Genomic DNA, 15181 nt, shown 5'->3' with positions numbered 1-15181 from the left:
AAGTGCCTAATGTTTAGTCAAGCAAAGGAACAGAATAGAAAACGAAAAGAAATTATAGAAGAAACAATTTTTTTAATAAATGTCATATTTTTATAATTTATTTCTGTTTAAATGTAACATTGTTACTATCTGTTACAGGCGCCTTTATTTTGAAAAGAAAATCTTAACAGCAGAACGTGACCTTTAAAGAAAGGCAAATATGTCGTCATTGCTTAGGGAATAGCTGCAGTAAAACAGCTACTGTCATTAGCTTAGTGGATCTACAGGCAGGGTAACATCTGGAACAGAGAAAACCACAGCTGGGCTGTGTAAAGTTAGGACAGACGAAATAACCTGAGAGCTTCGTTTGAAATTTGCAGCAGCTTTAGATAACCAAGTTTTCATGACTAGGAGTCATCTTCTACATACAGTACCAAACGGTTTCCAGGAAGCATGTCAGAAGGAATGTATGTTTTGTCACACTGCTACAAAATTATTCTGGTGAAGTTTGCTGAGGTCTTCAAGGAGTTTAGCCAATTTTGAAATCTGTTCCTTGGTCAAATAAGACTAAAACAGAGGGAACAACACCAGAGGTGGGTAGTAACTATTTACATATTCTCAGTTACATGTACTTAAGTAAATTGGTAGCAGTTTTGCTGCTTTGTTACCTATCGTGATTGACTTCACTCAATGATTACAATGTTTGTTTTAAACTAAAATGCCTCATAGAGATACACACCTACTATTTTGATCTAGGTGGGATTTAGTTTTGTACTCTGGTTTCATTGGGTTCACTGCTGAAGTTTGCCTTGCCTTTTGGAGGTCTAGTGTATGCTCTGTATCTTGTTACTTGAAGTACCGTAATCTTCAGACTATAAGCCGCACCTGAATATAAGCCACAGAAGCTAAATTGCATGATTTGTACACATACAAGCCACACTGGACTATAAGCCGCAGGTTTAATTACCATATAGGTTCGTGCACAGAGAGGATTTTTGGGAAAGAGGCAACTGTTTGGGGAAGCTCCTGTTTATTAACATTTCAACACAATTGAATTGAGACAATTCTTACTGCTGGCATCTCCAACGTCTCACCATTGACTCGTTGATTCCAAGGTTACGTTTCAATGTCTGTTTTCCATAATGAGGGTGTCAAACAAACTGTCTTGCACTCGCAATGTCCGTCTTTCTTGGAGTCTGCTTCCGGAGGACGTCCGCATTCCCACGCGCATGGCTACTTGTGTGTTGAAGCAAATGTTACGTCAACATGGTGGATGGTAAAATCCATAGATTTAGGTCCCGTATTACCCTAGTGGCCGTTAGCTGTAAAAGTCCATAGATAAGCCGCATTGTTATATAAGCCGCAAGGTCGAAAAAAAGGGTCGGAAAATGGGGAAAAAGTCGCGGCTTATAGTCCGAAAATTACGGTAAGTTACCCCAGTGATTCCCGATTTCCCACTCCTGGGGTCCGCGAGTGCATTGCAAGGAGGTACGTGAAAATATTTTATTTTTTAGGTAGTAAAATAAAATAGAATTGGAAAAATTAAAGTTTTTGTCAACCAAAAAAGTTATTTTTTCTTTGAGTTCACCTTCAGCTGTGACACACATGAAAAGCAAGCAGAGGAAGAGCCTGGTATCTGTTGATTTTCACACTTAGCTATCAGAGCTCATCGAAGCAGCTCAGGTGTCTTGATGGGGGGAAAAAAAAAAAGGAAATCTAATAGTTTTTTATTCTGTATTTTGTTCCCAATTCATCACGATTAAATGTGGTTATTGGGGAGTTACTCAGAGGGGTTCCAGTTTTATAAACACAACTTTATAGTATACATTTTTTATTTATTTCTATTCCGTACTGACGTCCAGGCAACTTATTTATGTTTTGTTTTGTTTTGTTTTTTTGAGATAAAAAGAACAAAATGCCTAATGCTATTTTCAGACCGCAATCGCTGGAAGCAGCAAAAAAGCTTCTGCTTCTTCTTGTTTGAAACGTGTACACATTAAGGTCCGATGCACGTCAAGTGCAGCTTTGACGCTCCTGAAGCGCGTCCAGTAAAGTTTGTCCAGATGCGTCTGATGCTCCTGTGTTCAAAGACACAGAGCGGTTTTGCTATATTTGCTGTTATAATTGGGTAAAAAGTAGTTTTAATATGTTTTAAAGTGATAAAGTCCACCTGAAAATATAATCTGTGCACTTAATTCATCAAGATTAAGATCCTACCTTCAAGTATTATTTTCGCTAATAAGCTATTTTCCGCTACTATACGCAGTGCGGCGGCTGGAAGGCGTTTTTCATGTGCGTAATCCAAACTGCAGGCACCAGAATAATAAAAGTGCTCATATTTTGACATTTTTAGTTAATTTAGGCGTTAATAAAAAGTTTCAGAGGAGTGATCATAGCGATCTGCATCAGCAGTGTTGTGTCTGTCTCCCTGCCAGCTCCCAGGTGAGCTTCTCTCATTGGTTGATGTGGGACGTCAAGCAGCACATTTTTCCAACTTCAGCAGCTGCTGCTTGTGCAGATACTCTAAAGCTTATTAGGCACCGCTTCACCTGCTTCTATGCTGTAAGATCTGCTGCTCCTGCTGCTCAAAACGCGCTGCAGGACCCTCTTGATTCGCCTAGGTGCACATAAACCTTAGACTTTGCATGTAAACCAGCTGCTTCTGCAGCATGCGGTCTGAACGTAGCATAAGAATTAAATGCTCAAGTTTAAGTAAAGTAGTCTTTATTTTATATTCGGTTATTGCATGTTCCACTTTTGGACAATCATCTAAACCTTTTACTGAGGGGGGTACACATGGTAAGGCAAAATTCACAAAGGGATACACAAGGTTACACAATATTGTAACCTATATGCACAACATAAATTAGGTGTTGATTTCATAAGATTTAAGCAAAAATAAAGTCTAAAAAGTGTTTTTTTTTGTTCTTTTGTAATTATTGCATTCTTTTTCCTATTCATTGGAACTGCAGTTTGTATATAACTTCACTGGCTGTGTAAGTTTGCATCATTTGTAAAATGTTAAATCAGCTCTAATGATGAGTAGTAACTACTTATTTCTCTGCTTTCTCCCTCTTACTGGTGTTAAAATTTTCTGTAGTAGTGTTATTTTCAGTTTAGTACAACTTTACCCACCTCTGCACACTACACAATTTTCCTCACTGTTAATCTGCTCCCTAAAGTGAGAAAGTCTGCATCAGTGTGGAGTAGTTGTGGTCAGTCAGCAGGACAAGTAGGCACAAAAATCTGTTTGAAATGGGACAAAGATCTGGGCCAGCAAGTCTGACAGAAAAAAAACGACCCAACCTCAATGTTATTAAAAAGAATAGGGAAAAAAAGAAGAAAAAGGGTTTCAATTCTTTCTCATGAATCTGAACATCTGAACAAAGCATCAACCTGCTTGCTCTCACCTGTGACCAACAACCAAAGGAAAATAGAGGCTGGAGTATTTTTATTTTTTTTTCCTCATAAGCTTGTATTACAAAACATTATTGGGAAAATAAATAACTTTAGTTGAAATAATAAAAACTATCCCCTAACTCCGTTCATTTAGTAATAAAAACAATTCAAAAGCAACAACAGCAGCTGTTTAAAATATGTTTATATATATTAAAATAAATAAATTCACTTATAGCCCTTAAATGTGACGAGAACTATTGTCAAAATGAAATGAATCATTTTCTTCCTTTCTTATTCCTGATGTATATTTTTACTATCCTGCCCAAACGTTATGCTGCATTTTAAGATGAAACATTTGGAAATTGAAACCTTTGATGGTCATCAACACCTCAAATAACTGTTCCAAACTTTTAACATGAGTGTAACACAATATATATATAACCACTAGGCCGCCACTTCCTGTACATCGTGTTACTGTAATTAAGAAGAGCCTTCTTACTCACAGAACTGCCAAATTTGACAGATGAAATCTTTAGTGAAATGACAAGCATGGTTCAATTTTTGAATTTACTGAAGCAACTGAAAGAGTTTCAAACACAATTCAAGTTTCTGTATCCTTAAAGGGGAACTTTTTTTTACATTTGGCCCTTGATTTTACATTATTACATCATGTTCTTCTCACCCATAAAAGTTTTGTGTCATTTGGAGCTGTTCTGAAGATATTCCGTTAGGTTATATCCAAGTAACGTCTTCCTATTGGCAGCGAGTTGAAGGCACAAACAGAACTGTTCATAATTTATCATTTATGGTACACCAGCATTCATCACATGTAGGCGAATCACTGTCCCCCAGACAACCGCGGTTATATATTTTATATTAATATATTTTTAAAACAAAGCGGAGTGTGTATGACGTCGTCCGTGCACGGTGGCTACCATTCCTTCATTCGGTTTGCTGAACTGCTGCTAGTTTTCCTCACATGCCTGGAAGATGTCTAGTGCTACTACCACAGATGATCTCGCTCTCGAAATGGAATGGAACGATTCAGATTAGCTAGCTGAATGAATAGAATGGGTAGAGCGTAGCCGCCTGTGGCCTGGCTGCCTGTCACAACTCCAGTCCGCATGCACGGATGACGTCATACACACTCCGCTTTGTTTTTAAAAGATATATATATAAAAAAACATAACCGCGGATGTCTAGGGGACAGTGATTCGCCTACATGTCATGAATGCTGGCATACCATTAAGAATAAATTATGAACAGTTTAGTCTGTGCCTTCAACTCGTTGCCCATAGGAAGACGTTACTTGGATATAACCTAACGGAATATCTTCAGAAGGGCTCCAAATAACACAAAACTCATATGGGTGAGTAGAACATGATGTAATAACGGAAAATCAAGGGGCCAATGTAAAAAAAACGAAGTTCCCCTTTAACATTGAGACTGTATTGGGTGCTGCAGCTTCCTGCCTGTAACTCTGTAACGGTAGCCGTTCAGCTAAAGCTCACCTCTCTCCCAGCCAGATAGCCATTTAGGATCAAGGAAAGCAACTTTTAAAGCAGTAGAAACACTTTAAAATAGTTTCTTTTTCATATCAAACTGACTACTGTAGCTAGCCAAATGGTCAAATACCCCTCTATTTGCTCTAACCTTATGAAATATTGGCAGAAAGGACTAAATAAAGAAAACAAAAAAAATATATGCTTCAGCAGTGAAAGATTAATTTCTTTGAAGGCTTTTTATACATCAGTAATAGAGGTTTTTCTATATGAAACATTTTATTACTGGAAAGTCCAGACTTAAATGTCTCCATAGGAGCTGCAGTGAGTCTTAGAATAAATTTAGCCTTAACTCAGTGTTTGTCCAATGTGAGCTGAATCAATAATACCTTTTGCCTTATTTAGTTTTTGCTATTGATCGTCCTTCTTAAGGCTTTCTGGGACTTTTCTTAAGTGAGCTTTTCTCCAACAGCTACCCTGCTGTCTGTGACTTTCTACAACACAATAACTTATTATCCATCATCCGGGCCCATGAAGCACAGGACGCTGGGTGAGTGTTATTGCTTTCTTTGTCTTTTCACATCACACTGTCACATAGCCGAGTGGCTGAGGGCAGGGAATGAAATGAAAAGTCTCAGGAGGTTTCTTTAAGCCTGTCTGGGGAGCAGGATGGGCGCAGTGTGAACTTTGGGTTAATCCGAGAAATAAAAAATGAAGCCAGCTCTGGAGAGCGAGCAGGCCACATGTGATGCAACACGGATGAGTCATGCAGGCATCGCTGAGCTCTGATTCAAAAAGTTAAGGTTGACGGGAACTCGCAGTTACAGCTGCAACATGGTGAAAAGGAGACCCAGCTGGACGGGAAGGTTTTCCCTCGATTTTAAGATGATGAATTCTTCAAAGAAAGATTGAAACGAACTAAAGAGGCAGGTTATTGGATGTGTTTTTGTGATTTTCTCTATTTTTTTACCATACACAGAAGGAGGGAAGACTCCTCCCCAGCTAGTTGTTTACCATTTTACTCCCACTGTGCAGTCACATGGGACACCTCCCTGCATCCCAGATGAGACTCTGGCCACAATTCTAATTGTACTAGTCTGCATCATTTATGTCCGCCAAAACATAAACAAGAAAACATTTACGGACACATGGAGCATGTTGGAAACCTCATGCAGCAGCTGGACTCGGATATTGACAGTTTATCCAGAAACTCTGCACTTTACAGCTATATCCCATTACTTCTGCCTTGTTTGATTCGCAACACTGGGATCTGCTCTCCTGAGAGGTGTCCACAGACATCAGTTTGAAACAAACGCAGACCCAAAGTGAAAACAAAAGAGCCATAAAAACGTCAACACTGATCCCATCATGGCGGCCCTATTTGACCTGAAAGTAACTCAACGCTTTTCTTTCTGACATTTCAACAGATATCGCATGTACAGAAAGAGTCAGACCACTGGCTTCCCTTCCCTCATCACCATCTTCTCAGCTCCAAACTATCTAGATGTCTATAACAACAAAGGTAAGTCTGCAGAGGCTTTGCAGGTTGAGTGACCGTGTCGAATTAAGGTTCTTTGTTTGAGATTAGCTGGTTTTAGAACATTTTTTAAGGATTTATACCATAACTTTTGGGTGAAATTTATGTCTGACCCCTTATTTTTTTCCTGAAATTATAAGCCAGATTATAAAGTACTAAACCGCGAATTACCTATGTTGTCTCATTGCTATCTATACGTTTGTAGGACATTTTAAAGCCCCAGTTTGGGGCTGTACTAAATGAATTATAAATGATCAAGAGGAGTACGCTGGTGCCTCATCAATAAGCTTGAAAGAACTACTACAGCTGTCTGCACAAGTTGAACTCTGTCAGGTGATGAGTAACAGAACGATATATAATTCAGATGAGAGGTGGGTGACATGTAGTTTAAACATAACTATTGTATAAGAAAGGTTTTAGCTTTAGACGGCTCTAGTGATTAAATCACAAAGAGAAACTGGCTTTACTTTGGTCCATTCTTTCTGACGAGAGGAAGGGAAATCGATCCCTATCACCTTTGACAAATGTGCTGATATAACGATGAAACTCATGGAAAATCTCTCCTGAGATAAGGCTGGAAGGAGCATAAGTTCACCTGCTGAAATGACTTCTGGAAATAATAAAAGCAACTTGATTACTGTTGCAACAGAGCTAGTCTCTGCTGGACTACACTGCCCTGTTTCTTACATTACTGTAAAATAAATATGGTGGAAGATTTTGCAGAGTTTTTGAAAAGACCCGCCTTCTCCACTTAAAGAAAAAATGCACATGCCCAACTCCGTACCCGGTCCGGAAAGGGAACGCCTATTAAACACGTGCAAGAGCATGCAGGAGCTCATTTCTCTTCGTGCACGCTCTGTTTCAAAGTTGCTGTTTGCATCACTCATACAAGCTTACTTTACAACAGAAGATTTGACATTTTTCCACTATGTCAGACTCACCCCATTTTCAAAGAACCTCTGTGAGAAAGGTGAGCCTCAATATCTGGCTGAAACTGTAGCTCACCACATATTTAGGTTTAAAACTGCGCATGCACAGAAAAAGCAAACTGGGGACGAGCACGTAGGACGGCCTTACGTAAACATATCCCCAGAATGATTGACAATTGGGAGGACCACTTATTTTGATGATCCACCTGGAAAAAGAACATCCTACACTATACCTTTAACTAACATGACTTTAATGAATTGGCTCTCCTGCTGGTAAAAGCTACATAGATGTAGACTCTCTTTTCCACATGGTTCTTGCTTGTTTTTCTTTTCTTGCTCACTTTCTCTTCCGTTTCACTGGGAAAAGAGGCATAGATGGTTAATTTCGATAGAAAACTGCAATTAGAATGATCTATGATCATCTTTGTGTTTGTGTGTTATATACTCCTCACACATATGCAGGTGAAACACGTATAGATAATAAATTCGTCCCGTTCCTCTTATAGTAATCAAACATTTTAACATGACACAGTGTCTTTCATTGGATGCACCACAATCTATGTATCTCTCTACTTTCATATTTAATGTGATTGTTATTAGTTTTTGGCACAATATAACATTTAGAAAGTAATACTTGAATTTTTCATAATAAGAACCCCAATTAGTTAGATATATCCTCTTTAAAGGCTTCTGATTGTTATTTTGATATAAAATCTTTTTCATAAAAGAACAACACAGTGTTGAGGTGCAGTTTTAGATGGATTTCATAGAAAATGTAGATATAGGCTCTTATGAAAATGCGGCTCTTCTGTTGGGTGATCTGGCACTTCCATGGCTCTAGCTGTTTGCTTGGCCACTATATAACATTTCCCAGACCTTAGCTTTCATTTCTGTCCCCACAGTTGTTGTTTTTGTCTGTTGTCAGACCTTTGTCTCCAACCTTTGTTTATGCCCATATATAGAACACAGACACAATTAAAAGCACTTTGGAGAGGACTGAGCAACCTGACACCTTTCTCTTTAATGGTTTCTGCATCATAATCATACATAACCTCTTGGTGATCCTACAGAGAATAGAAGTGCCTCATATCCATCGCTCAGCTCAGGTGGTTCACATCATTGTGTTGTAAAATAGCCTGATCCTTTTTAAGTTTTCGCGTTCTGGTGCCTATTAGGCGCCGTCTCTGCAACGAGCACGAGCCTGGGTTGGCTTTGTGCTGCAAGTCGGGCAGTATCTGCTCTTGCTGGGTGGGGTGGGATGCAGGATGGATGTGGTGTTGGGCCAAGCACAGGAAATAGAAATGGGAGGAAAAGAGCGATGAGGCTTGGGCATGCTGTTTTGCAACCCCTCTCTGTGATGAAATGCCATAACGCTGCAGTTTTGCTGTTGTAAAGGACACTTACCACAGGAGCTAGGGCCTTTCCTTTTCTCCTGGCCTGTTAGCAAGTATACAGTTTTTTAATATCTGCTTTTATCACTTACAGTCCTTTTTATTTGTAATTCTTATTTATTTATCTCACAAGTTTTGTCCTTCACAGACCTAGAAATACCGTGCAGAAATATTGCAGCTGTCAGGGTGGTCATTTATCTTGGGGAACATTTTTGTTCCAAGTAGTCTTGAAGTCAAAGCAATGCAAACACACACTGGTGACAGGCATGTATTGGTTGAAGGTTTGGCTACTTACCACTTGGAAACATCGTTTGCATCCTTTAAATGTGGTTTGCAGAAGTTGAAATATCTCCTTTTGGCTGCCAATTCCTTTCTAAACCGAAGTGTTATCAGACGGGGGAAGATTGCTGTTTGCGTTTTGGTTCTTAAATTCTTATCTTTTAACTTTGTGTCAAAACTTTCTTTTTACTCATCTGTTTTCTTTCTTATTTGTTTATTTAGATTTTTTTGTCTCTTTATCTAGTTGTGGTCTCGTAGTGATTGTCTGTCCTGTTTATATTTTTATTTGCTGCACCTAATCATATAAAATGTCATCTATAAGGGTAGTTTGTTTTATTGATATTGCTAAAAAAAACTTTTAATAAGCTGCCCTTCAAAATGTCATTAACCCAGACCCCAACTATTTACTGTTTCTAAGTATTTTGTGTAAGAGCAGTAATGCAATGAGACAAACCGTAGGAAAAGAACATATTATTTCCTTCTCCTGAGATAAAAAACGGTTTGAGTTGTTTTTAAGTTCAATTTTGATTTTTTAAATTCTTTTTCACCCCATGAGATACTGTTGACAACAAGAAGTGCAAGACTGTGACTGGAAGGAAATGTTTGGTTTTGAAAATTCTTTTTAACAAATTTGAATCTTACAGGTTTGTATTTAACCCCCTCAGATCAGTAAGATTGGATCAAGAGTGTTATTGAACATCAGAGTTCTGGTTTTGAAAAATATTCTTTATTTGATTTAGGCTTAACTGGGCTATTAGAAAGGATAAAACATATTTGTGGGGCTCTGGCTGTATGTTAATGGTCTGTCCAAGTCTTAAGCCTTTTGCAGCCTTTAACACCCTGTTGTCTAAAGCTAGTCCTCTAGGCGCTCTATCCCACATGGGTGTGTGTGTGTGTGTGTGTGTATGTATGTATGTGTATATATATATATATATATATATATATATATATATATATATATATATATATATATATATATATATATATATATATATATATATATATATATATATATATATATATATTTTTTTTTTTTTTTTTTTTTTTTTTTTTTTTCAAAAAGCCAGCAAAAAAAGTCCAACTGCCTTAAGTCTAGAATATGTGTCATGCTGGAAACACAGGAAAAATATGAACATGATGATGATGTGGACTAAATTTCAGCCACATACTGGGATGGATCTTCAGTTAATGGTTAGTGTCCTCCTGCTTTGGTGCTTCTGTGGAACGGTGAAAGTGCTCCATTATGTCCTACCTAAAGCGGCCTTGATGTGGCCTCCCTCTCATTGCAGCTGCATCAGAGAAGCTAGCTTGTTGAGGTATTTTCAATTAGCCCTCCCCTGAGCACCTTTTAAGTGGTCTCTCAGATTTTTGGCCTTATTCCACATGTTTTCTGTAATTTTAACTCTCTTTTCTCTCCCTTAAGTTCATACTTACACAAATCCTGTGTAAGACTTTGCAATTTTCTCCCTACTGTTGCATTTGTTCGGGCTTGTGTTGTGACCAAAAATGTGTAAACGAAGTGTATTATATCTGTATTTTCAGCACATTTTAGTTAGTTTTGATAATGAACAATACAGATGCAGTTGGCTAACGGTGTTTCAGTTTTAATTACTGTATTTAATTCAGTTAAAATATTTTCCTCAAATCATTTTTTGTTTATTTTCTTCACCTTTTTGGCCAAAAAGCAGCAGGTTGCACACTAGATGTAAAAAGATGTAAAATCTCCATGTTACTGTATTTTTGTTTGCAAGTTTCTTCTCTATAAAGGAAATCTAAATTCCCTCTCGCTGTTGCTGCTCCTCCACCCAGTCCCTGTATGTGAGCTTCATTAGTAGAACCCAAACCGGCCCAATGAATCGCGTTGCTCTCAGCTTCGTCCACCGACCAGCGTCCCTGTGATTGATGGCCAGTAGCGTGGGCACATAAATCTTAAAGGCGAAAGAGGAGGCATCAGCAGCTCCCATCAATCCTGCATGGATGGAGGTTGGAGGCAAGGCATCAGCCAATGAGACGTCTCCACGTGGGAAGAAAATAATGTGGTGAAAAAAAATCCGCCTCTGCTCAAAGTGGAGGAGGCTGGAGTAAATGGAAGTTGTAGCTGAGGCAGAATAATCAAACCTATGAATGATGAGGAGGAAGTGACTCTCTAAAGAAGCCACCTATTGCTTCTTCAGCTGCGGAGCGTTTAAACGTGTCTGTGGGGTGTTCAGGTGTGTGCTGGCTGACCGTCAGTCAAGCAGACCCTCAAAGGAGGCTGTGTTTTAAATGGAAATGCAGCAGCAGGGAACTGACGGTTTTCCCAGTTTGCTCTGTCACAGTTTGACTCGTGAAACCACTGCTGTTTAGAAAGAGAGCAGTTGACAGGTTGAGGAAATGCCTCTCAGACTCCTTTCGTATTTAGGAAAAGAATAGAATCAGAATTGTTGAAACTGAAATCTACATTTAAAAAAAAGTATGAAAAGATCCCAATGCAAAGAGGACAGGTACCGCTTTATTCTTTCGTTTCTTCGCCGTGTGAAGTGAAACGGAACGGGATGATCAGCCAACGGCTCCTGCCGCTGGAATACAGAGCAGCCCGGAAGCAGGAGCGCTGTGGGGAATTAATTTCTCCCCTCTCTTGTCATCGTGCCTGGAAGAGAAGGAGAGTATCCCCTGCCTGCAGATGCTCCTCCATCTGTTATTCCTCCGGCCCTTGCCGGGCTTCCCTTTTCAGTTTGCTGTAAATATAACTTTTCACATCGAGTCCAACAAGACAAACCAGAACTTACTGATTGTTACTCAGTCTGTACATATTTAGCAAGTGAACATTATTAATTATTGGGCACGACATTTTGTCATGCTGCTAGCTGCAATGCCTCTGCACCTTTGGTCTTCAGTGTCCTGGTGACAGAGTAATATACAGGTGCTGGTCATAAAATTAGAATATCATGAAAAAGTAGATTGATTTCAGTAATTCCATTTAAAAAGTGAAACTTGTATATTATATTCATACATTACATACAAACTCATATATTTCAGATGTTTATTTTGTTTAATTTTGATGATTACAAATGACAACAAATGAAAATCTCAAATTCATCATATCAGAAAACTAGAATATTGTGAAAAGGTTCAAAATTGATGGCCCCTGGTGCCACACTCTAATCAGCTAATTAACTCAAACCACCTGCAAAAGCCTTTAAATGGTCTTTCAGTCTAGTTCTATAGGCTACACAATCATGGGGAAGACTGCTGACTTGACAGTTGTCCAAAAGACGACCATCGACACCTTGCACAAGGAGGGCAAGACACAAAAGGTCATCGCTAAAGAGGCTGGCTGTTCACAGAGCTCAGTGTCCAAGCACATTAATAGAGAGGCGAAGGGAAGGAAAAGATGTGGTCGAAAAAAGTGTACAAGCAAGAGAGATAACCGCACCCTGGAGAGGATTGTGAAACAAAACCCATTCAAAAATGTGGGGGAGATTCACAAAGAGTGGACTGCAGCTGGAGTGAGTGCTTCAAGAACCACCACACACAGACGTATGAAAGACATGGGTTTCTGCTGTCGCATTCCTTGTGTCAAGCCACTCTTGAACCACAGACAGCGTCAGAAGCGTCTTGCCTGGGCTAAAGAGAAACAGGACTGGACTGCTGGTGAGTGGTCCAAAGTCATGTTCTCTGATGAAAGTAAATTTTGCATTTCCTTTGGAAATCAAGGTCCCAGAGTCTGGAGGAAAAGAAGAGAGGCACTTCATCCACGTTGCTTGAAGTCCAGTGTAAAGTTTCCACAGTCAGTGATGGTTTGGGGTGCCATGTCATCTGCTGGTGTTGGTCCATTGTGTTTTCTGAGGTCCAGGGTCAACGCAGCCACATACCAGGAAGTTTTAGAGCACTTCATGCTTCCTGCAGCTGACCAACTTTTTGGAGATGCAGATTTCATTTTCCAACAGGACTTGGCACCTGCACACAGTGCCAAAGCTACCAGTACCTGGTTGAAGGACCATGGTATCCCTGTTCTTAATTGGCCAGCAAACTCTCCTGACCTTAACCCCATAGAAAATCTATGGGGTATTGTGAAGAAGAAGATGCAATACACCAGACCCAACAATTCAGAAGAGCTAAAAGCCACTATTAGAGCAACCTGGGCTATCATAACACCTGAGCAGTGCCACAGACTGATCGACTCCATGCCACGCCGCATTGCTGCAGTAATACAGGCCAAAGGAGGCCCAACTAAATACTGAGTGCTGTACATGCTCATACTTTTCATGTTCATACTTTTCAGTTGGCCAACATTTCTATAAATCCTTTGTTTTTATTGGTCTTCAGTAATATTCTAATTTTCTGATATGATGAATTTGAGATTTTCATTTGTTGTCATTTGTAATCATCAAAATTAAACAAAATAAACATCTGAAATATATGAGTTTGTATGTAATGTATGAATATAATATACAAGTTTCACTTTTTAAATGGAATTACTGAAATCAATCTACTTTTTCATGATATTCTAATTTTATGACCAGCACCTGTACAGTTGTTAGCGAAAGTCTTCAGATATGTGGACTTTTTCAAGTTTTATTTGGATGTTTGTTTTCTCATTATTTAGACAGGAAGCAAAAAGGCAAAGATTTAGAGATCTGGGGTTGAACCCTGTGTCGAGCCTGCGTATGATGAGCAGTTGCTTCACCACTGTGCCCCCAAACTAAACTTCTTCACCTTTATGGAGCAGAAACCCTGATTGTAAAAATGGTTTGAGCTAGTAGGCTATCTGCTGACAGCTGCAAAAGGCTTGAGACTGTAGTGCAGGTTTATGTTCCAGCAGGACAAGCAGCCTGAATATACAGCCAGCGCTCCTGCCATGGTTGAGATCAAAGCTTATTCATGTCTTACAGGGGTAAGGGGTCCAGACCCAAATGTTGTAAAGTTTATTTTGCAAGACTTAAAAAGGACCAGGCTTTCAGTAACTTTTTATCCAGTGGGTTTAAGCCTGTGTCTTGTGTTTAAGATGGTGAGGATCCTACAGACCTGCAGCTCTAATTTCAATAAATGGTTCTTCTATAGCAGGTTGAGTGAACTACAAAAGCACACCTTTTTTTTTTTTTTGACTTTATGTAAAACTAAATAAATAAAATATCCACTCCTTTTTTTTTGGTTATTGCATAAAATCCCATAGAATACATTTTGAGCTGTTGGTTGTGATGCATCATGATGCTTAGAGCACAGGGTGTGAATTCTTTTAGTAGCCACTGTAAGTACGATAATAAATCATAATCCGAAGGCTCGACTGTTAAAATTCAGCGATGAGGGGTGCAGTAAATGCCTTCCATCCATGGATCTCACTCTTCTGAGGGTCTAGTACTGAATGTAATGAACCCAGAAGACCTGAATGGCCGCCTTTGAATACTAACCAACTGAAACTTTACACTGCAGGCAATGGAGACGGATATGCAGGCAGGATTCGGTGCTGGGGAAAGACGGCGGGAATCTCCCTGTGGTCTCAAAACAGATTCAACAGTGCTCGTTACCAGGGAAACCGGCTGGAGGCACTCCCTATTGAATAATTGATGAGCGGGTATCACTTTACAATATCTCTCTGTCAGGTTTCAAAGGGTTTGAGCCTCAGTCTCCTTTCTGGGCTTCCAGAGCAGGAGAGACCTCTAGTGGCGGAAATGGAGGGTCACATGAGGCTGCGGCGATAAACAAAGCTGTGCTGGAATTAGAAATATATTTGTTTTAAGGTTGGGAGCTTCCTCATAACAAAAAGAGCACCTGCACGATGTAGGAAAAGATTTTCCTCCCAGTTTCTTTAAAGGGAATCGTATTGAAAGTAGTCACAGCAGGGGAGCTGACCTTTTCTGCTCTTGTCTTGTTTTCCTCTCTTGATCTCCATGGCTGCATTCAATCAAGTCGCTTCAACGATGTTTATGCAGCAAAGTGATGTTTATGCAATGCCTTCCCACATGTGCGGCTGCCTTTAATGCCCGCCAGCGCACCGTCAGCTCTGTCTAAGGGACGCACATCAGACTTCTGTTGGCATTGATGATAATACCGCATTAATTATACAAGTCGGATGGTTAAGCCATTCAGGGAGCTCTAAGTTTGGACTTGAGAAGGTGAAGACAACAGAAGTCCCAGCTTTAAATCTTTGGTTATGGGACTTTGTCTACCAGAACACGATGATAT

At 39.5% G+C, this 15181-nt stretch overlaps 1 protein-coding gene across 5 annotated transcripts in view; it reads left to right on the top strand.

Annotated features, from left to right (window-relative positions):
* Positions 1-15181, top strand: part of LOC119776386 (serine/threonine-protein phosphatase 2B catalytic subunit alpha isoform) — a 129163-nt gene that overhangs the window by 92552 nt on the left and 21430 nt on the right. For all 5 annotated transcript variants that reach the window (XM_038274772.1, XM_038274773.1, XM_038274774.1 and 2 more), the window contains exons 7-8: positions 5353-5430; positions 6308-6402. In XM_038274772.1, coding sequence (XP_038130700.1) covers positions 5353-5430; positions 6308-6402 — 173 coding nt within the window. The remainder of the gene's footprint in view (positions 1-5352; positions 5431-6307; positions 6403-15181) is intronic.

This window comes from Cyprinodon tularosa, unplaced genomic scaffold, assembly GCF_016077235.1.
Source record: "Cyprinodon tularosa strain WSP-4 unplaced genomic scaffold, ASM1607723v1 ctg93, whole genome shotgun sequence".
Taxonomy (NCBI): domain Eukaryota; kingdom Metazoa; phylum Chordata; class Actinopteri; order Cyprinodontiformes; family Cyprinodontidae; genus Cyprinodon; species Cyprinodon tularosa.
This window is presented reverse-complemented; position numbering and strand designations above follow the sequence as displayed.